Here is a 12,846-nt window from a genome sequence, read left to right as displayed (position 1 = left end):
AAATTAAGCTCTCTGTGTGATTAGAGCTTCTTGTGAAAATTAAGCTTTCCATGTGATTAGAGCTTTTTGTGAAAATTAAGCTCTCCATGCGATTAGAGCTTTTTTGTGAAAATTAAGCTTTCCGTGCGAATAGAGCTTTTTGTGAATATAAAGCTTTCCGTGCGATTAGAGCTTTTTATGAAAATTAAGCTCTCCATGCGATTAGAGCTTTTTTCTGAAAATTAAGCTCTCCGTGCGATTAGAGCTTTTTGTGAAAATTAAGCTTTCCGTGCGATTAGAGCTTTTTGCGAAAATTAAGCTCTCCGTGCGATTAGAGCTTTTTGTGAAAATTAAGCTTTCCGTGCGATTAGAGCTTTTTGTGAAAATTAAGCTTTCCGTGCGATTAGAGCTTTTTTGTGAAAATTAAGCTCTCCATGCGATTTTATGCGGTTATTAATGCGGCCGGTATATTTTTTTTTATGTATGTACACCGATTACTCCGAGGTATCTGAACCGATTTACGTTATTCTGTTTTTGTTCGATGCGGGATGGTGTCGAATTGGTCGAATTGGAATAAATTTTTTTTTTCGGATAGGCCCAGTAGTTTTTATTTTATGAGCATTTTTGTCTGTACTCGATGACTAAGTTGATATGTAGCAAGTAACTTTGATTCACTTCCCGGTAACAGATTGAGCTGAAATTTTGTATACGTATGTAAATTTGATAGCGATGAAACATTATCATGACATGAAGCTGATTTGATGATGGAATCGGAAGGTGGCCATAGGAACTCAGTAATATATTGACTCAACCTTATCGAGTTTGGGCTCGTTTGATTCGTGTTGAAAAATACACTAAAAAGTATTAAATAAAAATAACTGCGTTAAAAACAACCGACTTCAAAAACGGAAAAGTAAGAAATAAAAAAGATTTGATATTATTAACTACTACATAATATTATTGTACATTTTCGCAATAAAAAGTGGCCTATGTTCTTTCTCGGGTATCAAAATATGTATCTCTATACCAAATTTCATGCAAATTGGTTAAGTAGTTAAGGCGTGATAGAGTAACAGACAGACAGACAGAGTTACTTTCGCATTTATAATATTAGTATGGATTACAATGATATTGAAATTAAAATTCAAAATCGTTTATTCAATCAAACTTAACCTAACCTTAGAGCTGAATACATTTAGGTGGTATAATTGATAGATATAATATATTAATTAACAGTATACAATACATTAATCACAAACACGTTTAAGAACTAACGTAAGTGACCAAGTTACTTCTTTTATCGAAAGCTACCCAAGCGTAACGAATTTCCTGGCAAGAATAGATATTATATCTACTTGACAAATATTAATAAACCTTAAATTTTTGTAAGAGTACACCTAAAAGGAGAACATCATAGATCTCAAAAGACTTATATGAAATTGGAATGTATCATACTATATTTACAAAATCATAAAGAGAAATACCTACTTACTTAAAACCGAACAAAAAAGCAATGAATCAGAACACAAATTAATATTTACTCAAGTCAATATCCAAGTCTTTCAAAGCTTCTAACGAAACATCTAACAAAAAGTTTACATTTTTTTTTTCGAGTTTGAGTTTGAGTTTGAATATGCATTCACGGGTCAACTACAATAGTAGTCTTTGAGATGCCGGCTAATCTCCAATACACCACATTCCTCACATAAGATTTTGAAAAAAGAGATTGGAAAAAAAATTCTTAACGCCGCCCCGGTGTTCCGCAGATTCTTAGAAATTTTGTACATATTAATGCAATAATGGACATATTTGTGATTCCAAATTCAATGATCGATTGGTATGTTGATTTTTGCATTAGATTTTAATGTTTTGAATAATTTGTACGTGTTATTTTTAGTAGTAGTGTGGTTATGATGTGATGTGAATAAAGTAAAAACTTGGTTTCTGCTTTCAAGACTTTAGTTTTAATAAATAAAGGTTGACTAGTAATTATTGTCGTTTCTTCTTATGTATCGTATCGTAACATAGCATTAGTGTCTTATATCTATACTAATATTATAAAACTGAAGAGTTTGTTTGTTTGTTTGAACGCTGTAATCTCAGGAACTACTGGTCCGATTTGAAAAATTATTTCGGTGTTAGATATAGCCCATTTATCGAGGAAGGCTATATATCATCACGCTAAGACCAATTACAGTAGTGGAGCACTGCGGGTAAAACCGCAGGGCACAGCTAGTCAGTTATAACAATACAATTTGCTATAATATATCATTATTAATATCAGTTATTCTAAAAAATAATCAATTTTTCATGAATTTTTTTGTGAATAGGTTATATACTCATAATATGATGCCGCCATAAACCCTACACGACTACTCTTCTCAATAAAACTGAAATTATAAAACCAGCGTAAAATCTACATTAGCATATTTAAAAAATAATAGAGACAAATATAACCAAGTCACCATTATTCGAAATGAAATCATTCACGTTACCATTCACGCCGTACCAAAAAAACTGATCCCGTAGCATAATGCTTACCTATGAATAATAAGATCAAATAAAAAACTCGAGTTGGGCACAATCGTGTAAGCATGTAGACAAACCATTATGTAAATACAATGCAACAGTTTCATTCTGTCCGTACGTCGCGCCTTCACAAAAGACATTCTTTTATTTCTCTTGCATTCAACCGAATTACCTTTTAATTTATATGGGACCAGTTCTATAAGTAAACTCGAAGGATAATATTATTCAAATAGCGTGGAAAATGATATAATAACAATTCTAGCAGTGATATTTATTATGAATACAATTGAAGGGTTTGGACCAATTTTTGGATTAATATACCGAATTGTTGAATCCTCGACCTGTAGGTTGTCCCTGTACCCATTGAGACACGACTGCCCTAATAAAAACGAATAAACTAACATCAACATTCGTCGCACCCTTAGTATGAAGTTAATAATCTAAATTACTCCAATCGAACAACATTCAAAGAATTCTTTGATCCAATTTTTAAATTCAATACGTGGATGATTGGTGATTATAGTAAATGAGAGACTTCTCCATAGCAACGCCTTTCTCACAGCGAGAGTCGACCTTCACCTTGTGCTAACGGCTTCGTCTGCTGAAGCACAAATTGTTGACTTTTCAAAGGCCTCTGATAACGTACATTAATTCATACAGCCCTCATACAGCACGGCTTTTGCTCATATCGATATAAATTATTCCAAACGAAAAAGGCAATGTAAATGTAAATGTTCCAATGCTTCGATTTAAATAAATATAATGTTGAGACATGTCGAATATGTGGGGTTATACAAGGTAAAGTTTTAGGGCATTTACTTTATAAGGTGACCCTTTCAAGGGCGCTTTTTATTCTGTTCGTTGAAGTTGTTTACAAGGTTTTGTTCGTAATCGAATCACTATTGAATGTTGTTGAGGGGAAATCGGTTGGAAACGATAGCAGCTTTACCTAGAACATGAGATACGCCACGCTAATGGGCATGATATTTATCTTAACGTATTATAATAAATCTTATTGTTATTAATAAATCCTTTAGATATTAACTTTATTTTCTAGATAGTGTTTATGTGATCAATGTTTTGTCTGGTATGATTTAATTTTATCAAACTGAATTTAAATGTTTGTTGTTAAAATAAATTGTAGAATATTTAATAGCGTCAATTATTTTAAAATATTGTGTTATTAGATCTGTTCAAATAACCGTTCTAACATGGCTTTGAAAAATTAACATAATACAAACACAAATTACCCTTGAAAATAGTTTAGATAATAAGTAACATTATTCGAGGGGCCTTAACAATAACTTCGGAGACGTCAAGTGGGATCGTCAAACCAATAATATAAGATAACATAAGGGTAGTTTTTTCAATGAATATTCTATTGGATGATTATCATAATCGTATGACAACCTGTGAACGAGGCACGCCCGTGTCGAAACTAATAAAAATGCAAACATAACATTGAAAATTAAATAAAAAACATACAAAAAGCTTGTTGAGACGATGCATTATCTAAATAGCTTGCATAATATATCTAATGTTGTGTTTCGTTACATTTATTATGTTTGTTATCGTTGTTCGTAATTGAATTTGTGTTGGAATAATCTTCAATTAATTTTTGTTTATCGTAATAAATAAAGATAATCTTAATGTTATAATTAAAAGTGTCGCTTCTGCATACTTTTAGAGGAAGGATATAATTTATGGTTGCATTTAAATATTTCGTACCTTACGGAATACGGTCTGGTTTTAGGTGGTCTTTGCAATCAAGGATTTGGGTACTGCTTTGAAATTTGGAAATATATTTTTTAAATAAAATTATGCTGCAGACAATTATTTCGGTGACGATAAATTTAAATATTAATTTACTACGAAACAGACAAAAATACTTAGGTAACGTTAGTTTTTTTATAATTTAATTTTATAGTTGTAGACGAATTGCATTAACTGTTAATAAAGAGAGCTTCTCGTATCTAGCTAAAGTTAACTTTGATGTTTATATAAATTGAAATCATCCACCTAAGCAACCCAAATACATATTCTTTATTTTTATCTCAACTAACTCTAATGTTATGTGGTAAATAACTTCTATACGGAACCTCTTAAAAAATAATACAATTATGGATAGCCGTTTTATCAGTGGGAGGCCACACACCTCTGCAAACAATTCTGAGGTCCTTAACTTTTTCATTGTTTTGTTAGCGGTTGCATTAGAGGCTAAACGGCTTTATTCCAATTTTTGTGACCCTAAAATTGAATATTTATTGTATCGATCATTGACTGTTTTCAACATTACGGCGCATTTGATACGACGTACAGTTCACTTTATTTTAAGTTGTCGAAGGTCCAATGCACGAATGAACCTGACGTATAAACAATTTATTTTATTGTTATAACTTATTTCATTTCATAAAGCCACTTTTATATTGTAGGCATACAACGAATTTAAAAATTGCCGAGATATAGATTGTTATAACTGTGGTTATAACAAGTAACAATCAATAAGGTAATAAAATAACTAAAACCTCTTTTAATAGATAATATAACCTGACAAAAGCTTTTTTGGCGTATGTTTTGACATCTTTGATTCAGTGACATTTTTGGCATTTTTGTATAAATTTTAGTGAGTAATTAATTTTTGGAAGTTTTATCAACAAAACATCTAAATTATAGAGTAATATTTCAATTGAGAACAGTATGTATAATATTACTCAAAGTCCAATAGGGACCCAACAATATGAATCAAATACTAATACAACAGACGATTCTGTTGAGAATATTATAAAAAAATATACTAGAGCGGGGAGAAAAAATGTGCGGAATAGCAATGATAATATTTATGGTGCTCAATATAATTCTACATTACACAATTACCAATGTGCAAACGAAAGACAAGATCAATATATTCAAAATACCGATGAAAATATCATGAACCATAATTTATTCAATTTCATTAAAAACTATTGCCGTAGAGAGATTCAGAAAGAAATAAGATCAAAATTATCCGAGAATAATGTACAGGATGCAATTTTCAATAACAGGTTTGATAATCAAAACAAACCATCTAACAACCAAAAAGAAAGTTCTGACAAAGCGACGTATTGTCGTCCGATAACAGATTTGTATAATCATGACTTTATTTACAAGACATTAGAAAAAAATGCAAGACTAACACGGTTAGCGAAAAAGTTAGTTGCAGCTCATCACAAGCATACACAAAACGAGGCTTGGAATAATTTCATAAATGAAATGAAGAATAAACATGCTCACAAGAAAGAACAACGAAGATTAACATCAAATAGTGGTAAGATACCCGTTGAAAGAAGTATTTTGAATTATGATCCCGATTTTTCACAATTTATAGATGATTGCTGTAGAACAAGATACAAAAATTCCAATGCAAGTGATCATATTCATATCGAAAATAATGATACCCAAGTAAACCAAATACATAATAAAGAAGAATCGAATACAAATAAATATGGTCGAGACCAATTTTGCTATTCCACTATGTCTTTAGGACGGCTTAACACATTACAAAAAGAAAAAGAAAGTGTTGCACATATTAATGCTTTTGAAAATCATTCTACCAACAATATTATTACAGTTAACGAAGACTTGGAGACATATTACACAGACAAATTAAACCAGTCTTATAATGATCAATTGCTACTAAATAATAATAACAGTCCACTGTCTTATAGTTTAAAAAACACTCCGGTGCATACTAATAAAAATGAATTTTTATCAAGCATTTTCACTGAAAAGAAAGACTGTGCCACAGAAATAAAACAAGATCTGAACACATATAAAAAATGTACAAACTCAATTGAGACTTGTACGTCAAAGCAATCGGTAGAACTTACTCAAAATCATATGAAAGAAGTTTCATTACGACACATAGAAGATAAACTAGAGACACTAATCGATGCGATTAACAATTTTATGAAAGAATTGAAAGCAAAAAAGAAATCGAGAAATCGTCATAGTGCATGCATAAATCTGATCTGTAAAGAGTGTCATAATGTCAAAACTGAACTTGTTAAAAAATACAACGATGATGTCTTTGATGGGGAAAAATATAACAGTTCCGATAGTGCAATACCTGTAAATGATATTAATTCATCTCTGGAACAATGTAGTAATAATTCTGATATCACAAAAATCAACCAAATTTTTACAAAACATTTGGGAGATGATAAAAGAGTAAACGTTAATAAAACATGCGCCGTTCAAATCGCATTTGAAGTCCCCACTAAAGAACGATCAACTGAAATCACCAAGTCTCTATCAAAGACGTGGAAAAATATTGATGAAAAAGTTGAGGAAATAATTGTTCCAGACATTGATGAAAATATACATAATAATATGACAATAGCTGTTAACACGGATCCACTCAGCTTTTTAGCACTTCTAAGAATATCAACTGAAGCTATGAAACGTATTTTATCATACATGCCTAATTTCGACTATTACTACTATCTTTCTAGGTTACAATTTCCTCAATTGCCAAAAAGTATTGAGCGTCAATTCATATGCAATATTTGTGGAGCGCATTTTAAGAGACCATCTGATCTTAATGATCATATTCAAGACCATGATTTAGGGGAAACGAAGTAAGTATAATAACGTATAACAAGGTTGATTAAAAAGACATGCGAATAAAAATGCGAAATGATTTATGGAGTAATAATACATTGTTTCCTGTTCATATTGATTATCAGATTGATATGTCAATGTAGTTAAAGTAATTATGTAAATGCATACATACGAAATACATTACCAGGAACGGGTATCAGGAAAAATTGTTAGAGGAAGACGAGTGCATATTTTCGTTCAATTAAATTTAAATTTTTTTATTGCTTTTAAATATAAAGTCGATTGAGTTTTATTCTCCTGAAGAGAATCCCTTTTTTCAGAAAATCACTAGTGGATTCAAAAAAATGGTTGTATATCTTCCATTTGATTTTAATTTGAAAATATTTGTCTTCCAGGAACTGCTGTGTGTGCCGTCAAGTCCTGGAAAAGCTGGGTCGGACGTCCTGTCTCTTCAGCTGTCGGTACTGCGGTCAATGCTTCACCAGGGCCTACTGCTGCGAGCTACACCAAGACACCTGCGCTAAACGCCTGGGAAAGGTCCATGATGTAGCTTCGGATCTACTCTTATTGAGATAGCAATGGTGGAAAGGAATTCTCTAAATTGTTAGTTATCTGTGCCAGTTTGGTGTAACTTTTAAAATGTCTGTTTGTAGTAATAAATATAAGGAAACTAATATGCTGTTTCATTTTTGCCCTCTTAATATTGTGTTGTCTTTTTGCTTCATGTATGCGAATTTTATTATTATGAACCGCAATAAACGATATAATTTAATACAGTTCTCCACTACAGTTAATTAATGAGGTACCAAAAACATTAAATTTGGACGTCTTTATGTGTTATTATGATTGCAAGGAGCAATTAAATTATAATTAGGTGCAGAAATGTTTTTATTTCAAGATAAATACGTTTTAAGCGTGAAAGAGCTAAGCTTATTGATGCTTTGTCATCCGTCGACATTATTTGGACACAATTTGTGTCCTTTTTTATATCGCTGGACACAACTCGGGATAATAAGGGATAGAAGTATTGTCATTGGTCCTTTGTGGTCGCCGACTCGCATCAATCATGGTACGTCAGTGGGTCTCTCCGACCACGTATCAGCTAAGGCTGGTTATGGACGAACGGGACACCTATTTTATGTTATTTTAGTGTTTTTCTTACCGTAAAGTACCTATGATTACCACGATTTTTATGATACTAGATATCGATGAGAATGAATAATTGGTGCGGAAATATATGCTACCCATTCCTTGAAAATACAAGATACCTACAATCTACATAATCTGCTTTACAATTAGGTTTAGTTGTGAACATATTCATGATAATACGAGTCAGCTTATGTTTAAGCGATTCAACGTATGTTTTCGTTACTCAACGTAATTTACTGTGATGATTTAAACAGAGCTTACAAACATCGTGTGTGTTCGAAAGAGCAGCAAATGATAAACGTTCCCTGTGATGGTATTCGACCGCCGTTGCCACGCCACCCTTAGCCATTATACAGTAATAGGCGTAAAATTGATACATCTCAATACGGCATACGTTTCGGGTAATTACCTTAGGTTTGGTGGAGCGAAATGATTCTATCAGAATTGCAAACATCAGGCAGGAGGAGCATGTGTTTTTTTCTTGTTTTGTTGACATTTGTTTGTAGAATGAGGAGAGGTTTAAATGAAAGGTTTCCAGGAAATGCATTATTTAATGTTGAAAGGAAATTTGCTGTTTCATTAATATTTAATTAAACTATGTATGTTACTTTGTAGAAATGGACCTGTACAAGTTAATAATCATATCATGAACTTAGAGATAAATCCTACTATCGATAATTTCTCTTTCATCAGGATAACCAATATTGTCTACTAAACATCTTTCTTAATAAACGGAACTCACAACAGTTAAATATTAGGCAAGCAGAGAAGATCGTATTTGTACAAGTGAAAATGTCAGTATTGTAACGTGGGAAGGCATTGATGAAAATGCAAAACGACAATTGATTTCTAACATTGCTTTTTTCATTGTTTTCTCTCGCTGTCTCAGAGAATTTGTCCAATTATAGATAATCGTAATGCATATCGTTAATATTGTGATGTTTAAAGCGATATGTTGTTAATATTTTAGGTTCTGCAAAATAGGTTAAGGAAAAATAGATTAATAGTTAATTTAATAGATACACAATAGGTGAACACACACCATACCATACCTTTCTAGTCATTTCAGAAAAATACAATTATAAGAATTAAATTTGAAATATTGAAAAGTCATCTATAGGTAATTTAAACGACAGCCTTTTTATCCACTTAAAAATGTAACTTAATACCTAATCTTTTCGGGAAACTATAGTTTCTCTTCAAGAAACTATATACTTAGTTATTTTTCGGATTTATATATGTACCAGTAGCATTGTTTCTAAGCAAAATTTTCCCCAATTTTTTGCGTAAAAACCAGTCCAAATGTAGAATAATTTGAAATTATTTGTCAAGCGTTTTCAGGCCAGGTGCCGTTAAACTAATATTGGTATCTGGGAATTAACCGTGAAATTAACTATTAGAACCAATAGATTATTTTATCTGTTTTTTCTTGTACGTTATTTTTACGTTTAATCTCATTTGGGGACCTTGAAGTTGGTCATAGCTATGAATTATCCTATTTTATGGATGCTTATAGTTGATCGAATTTAGTGGAATTGTAAAGCGAAATACACGTGTATAGCCTGTGACTAAAGTTTGTAAGACAAGGAAATAATATTGTTAAAAAAAGACGGGTTGCACTCCGGGAGTGCCGGCAGAAGTGAAAACTTGATTATTAACGTTGAGCATGTTTGATATTTTGGAATGGTATCCGTCTTACGCTTTTTCGATCAGGTCACGTGTCCTGACGCGAGTTTAAGATTTTATACCCATTACAGAAAAAGTGCTCAACGCCGCTAAAGAAGTTTTCACTTCAAAAATGTACCTACTACTGATTTATTTCAAGTCTCGATTGCTGTAACGATTCTTTATAGCTTGTTACTTCATTTTTGGGGTTACTTCTTAGGCTCGTTGAGAGTAAAATTTCAAAGTCGCGTCATGGCAGTGCCGTCAAGTCGCGACGATTTTGGTATCTTTGAATGTTGCCAAAGAAGTTTCACTTCTGACACGCGCGCTCAACACACACTGTTTTTTTGTGAATTGTCTTTCTTACTTTTATTTTTCCAAATTAATATAAATCATCATTTTATTTCTGTTTTAAGCAAATATTATAAATCACCCTGTTTATTTACAAAATGCAGCTGACTCTATCTTCTTTAAAACTGCGAAATAGATAAGAAAACCATAGAATCACAGTTTTTTTTTGTTTGTTGATTATTTTTTGAGCACCTTGCGTCGGGGTGGGCTTATCAAACGTTATCACAGTATAATGGCTGATAACACATCCTTATATTAATATAACAAATTGTAAATCAGCCGGAAACGCGTGCCCCTTGTTTGTGAGCTCCTGAACGAGATAATTGTAAAAAAAATGTGATATCACTATTTTATTTACGATAAACTTGTAGAAAAGGTTTTTGTTTTTTTAACAATACACGATTATTATATATTGCTGGTTTGGGGGATTTTTTTTAAATATGTAAATTCATCTTCAAATTAACTTTATGAAACATATGATAATTATTAAATCTATGAAACATAGATGAGAGGTACAAATTAAATAGTTTCGTACACATTTCGCTCGTAGTTGAGCGAGCTTAATAAAGCTGTACGAGGATGGTTCTTATGTAGAGAAAACGTAATTAAATATGTACCACGGGCGAAGCCGGGGCGGACCGCAAGTAGAATATAGAAGACTAGTCTTCAGTTGGTGGCTTATGCCACCAGTTGTACAAAATCATGATTGTAGAGATAGTTAAAGATAAAATTGTTCCGAAAGTTCTCTATATTTTGTTAAAACTGTTATATTTAACAAAAACTCTAATGCATGCATTTTAAACTTTGTCGTATACATTGAGTTATGAGTACATATAGGTAATACATACTAATCGATTCACTTTGTTCTTTCTTAATCATGATTCGCGTTAACAAAGATGACTTATTAGTGGGAAAGTCGACAAGAAAAGATTTATTTTGTTAGATAATAGGTATGGTTGACTGTTGACTAGATTTTCCCAACGAGCGATAAATTTTAATTTGCTTAATTAATGTTAAGGTAGAGTTTTATTAAGATTTATTGTAATTTGTAACGTTCCTTCAATAATATAGGGAGTTTGTTAGCAATGTCAAAGTGTAAAGAAAAATTAAATTTTCTGTAATATTTGAAACCTAATAAGCCATAGAAGGTATGCCGCGTAACTTATGGTATGTATTGATTATTGCATGACTTTCGATTATTAATATTCAGAACAAAATTTACTTTGCGGCCCACAAAGCAAAATTTGCTCTAGCAACAGATTAAGATAATTTGGAAAATCCAAAAGTGCACGCCTCATAATTTTTTTTTAATAATTATTTATTAATTATTATTTTTGTTTATTTAATAACAATTAAACCACATCGAATCAGACCCTGAAAAATGAAAGGGTTCTATTCCTGAGCATACTCAAGCGTAAGAGAAAAAAAAAGACTCGATTAGTAAAGTATTTCGGTCGCTATCGTGTTAACAAGAAAATCCTCCGCACATACAGACACACGGACGTCCAAGACAGAACTTTTTTAAACTGTTTTTTAACTAGTTTAAATAACAAAAATGACATCAAAAATATCATGAATGTTAAAAATAGTGTTTTTTCTTAATATGTGTGTGTATGTATTATCTTACAAGTGCAATGTGATACATAAAGACATTTTAAGTTTGAAAAATCAGATGTTTTGCGCGAAGTGACAGTAGTACCCACCTCAACGCTTCGCTTATGAGGCGTGCAATAGACTCAAAATTTTATTATGCCATCACAGATAACCAATGTCCTGTTTCTTGAAAATAAATTGTATGTAACTTGATATGTACTCATATTAAACCAAGTGATCAACAATGATCTATCCGCGGTACTACAAAATATAGCGCTCGGCGATCACGTACATATCTCAAAAACCTTTGTTTTTGAAATATGTCCAATTTCTGAGATTAGCGCGTTCAAACGAATTCTTCACATAATAATATGATTAGTTATATCTAGATTGTAGCTACGATTCGGATAAAAAGACAAGTCATAACAAGTAGAGAGACTTCCGTCGGATCAATGTAGTGAGTCAGAAGCGCGGATGTCACATTATCACAGGGCTGCCGACAAACGGAATAAGACGGGAAGTGGAATATTTTTTCTAGTTATGACGTCAATTACTGTGTATTGAAGGTTATTTTTTTGAGTAGTGAGTAAATTAAATCATTGTTCATAAATTGTAACCGTTACTCGGTTAAAATCGTTTATTGTAGAAATCAAAACGCAAGATTAAAATTGGGAAGTTTTATTTTAACAATAGATAGATTACTTTTTGGTAGAGATGTAATAAATTTTCGGGCTTATTATTATTTATTTATTTATTAGATATACATATTGTTAATATGTCCTACCTAATTATTTTTCATGAATCCTAGAGGAATGGGCTACAAGTTATCTCAAATTAATCTATACTTACTAATATTATAAAGCTGATGAGTTTGTTTGTTTGTTTGAACGCGCTAATCTCGAGAACTACTGGTCCGATTTCCAAAATTCTTTCGGTGTTAGATAGCCCATTTATCGAGGAAGGTTATAGGCTATATATCAT

The 12,846-nt window shown here is 31.8% G+C and overlaps 2 protein-coding genes across 8 annotated transcripts in view; one reads left to right on the top strand and one right to left on the bottom strand.

Moving 5' to 3' along the window:
* Positions 1-12,846, bottom strand: part of LOC149481376 (uncharacterized) — a 465,629-nt gene that overhangs the window by 197,687 nt on the left and 255,096 nt on the right. The window lies entirely within an intron of this gene.
* Positions 5,437-7,746, top strand: LOC149481385 (uncharacterized). Its single transcript, XM_089705273.1, has 2 exons — positions 5,437-7,124; positions 7,503-7,746. The coding sequence occupies exons 1-2, from the start codon at positions 5,437-5,439 to the stop codon at positions 7,681-7,683; spliced, it is 1,869 nt and encodes a 622-aa protein (XP_089561399.1). The 3' UTR covers positions 7,684-7,746.

The sequence above is a fragment of the Colias philodice genome, chromosome 16, assembly GCF_061535455.1.
Source record: "Colias philodice isolate Cphi_HAF_F1 chromosome 16, ilColPhil1 Martin Lab GWU primary, whole genome shotgun sequence".
Classification (NCBI taxonomy): domain Eukaryota; kingdom Metazoa; phylum Arthropoda; class Insecta; order Lepidoptera; family Pieridae; genus Colias; species Colias philodice.
The sequence above is the reverse complement of the archived record's forward strand: the minus strand, read 5'-3'. Positions and strand labels throughout refer to the sequence as shown.

Bases quoted from the DNA above. Each gene is read 5' to 3' on its own strand.
- LOC149481385 (XM_089705273.1), top strand. From the start codon at position 5,437: ATGAACCATAATTTATTCAATTTCATTAAAAACTATTGCCGTAGAGAG. The intron at 7,125-7,502 runs GTAAGTATAATA...TTTGTCTTCCAG, and splicing joins CATGATTTAGGGGAAACGAA to GAACTGCTGTGTGTGCCGTC.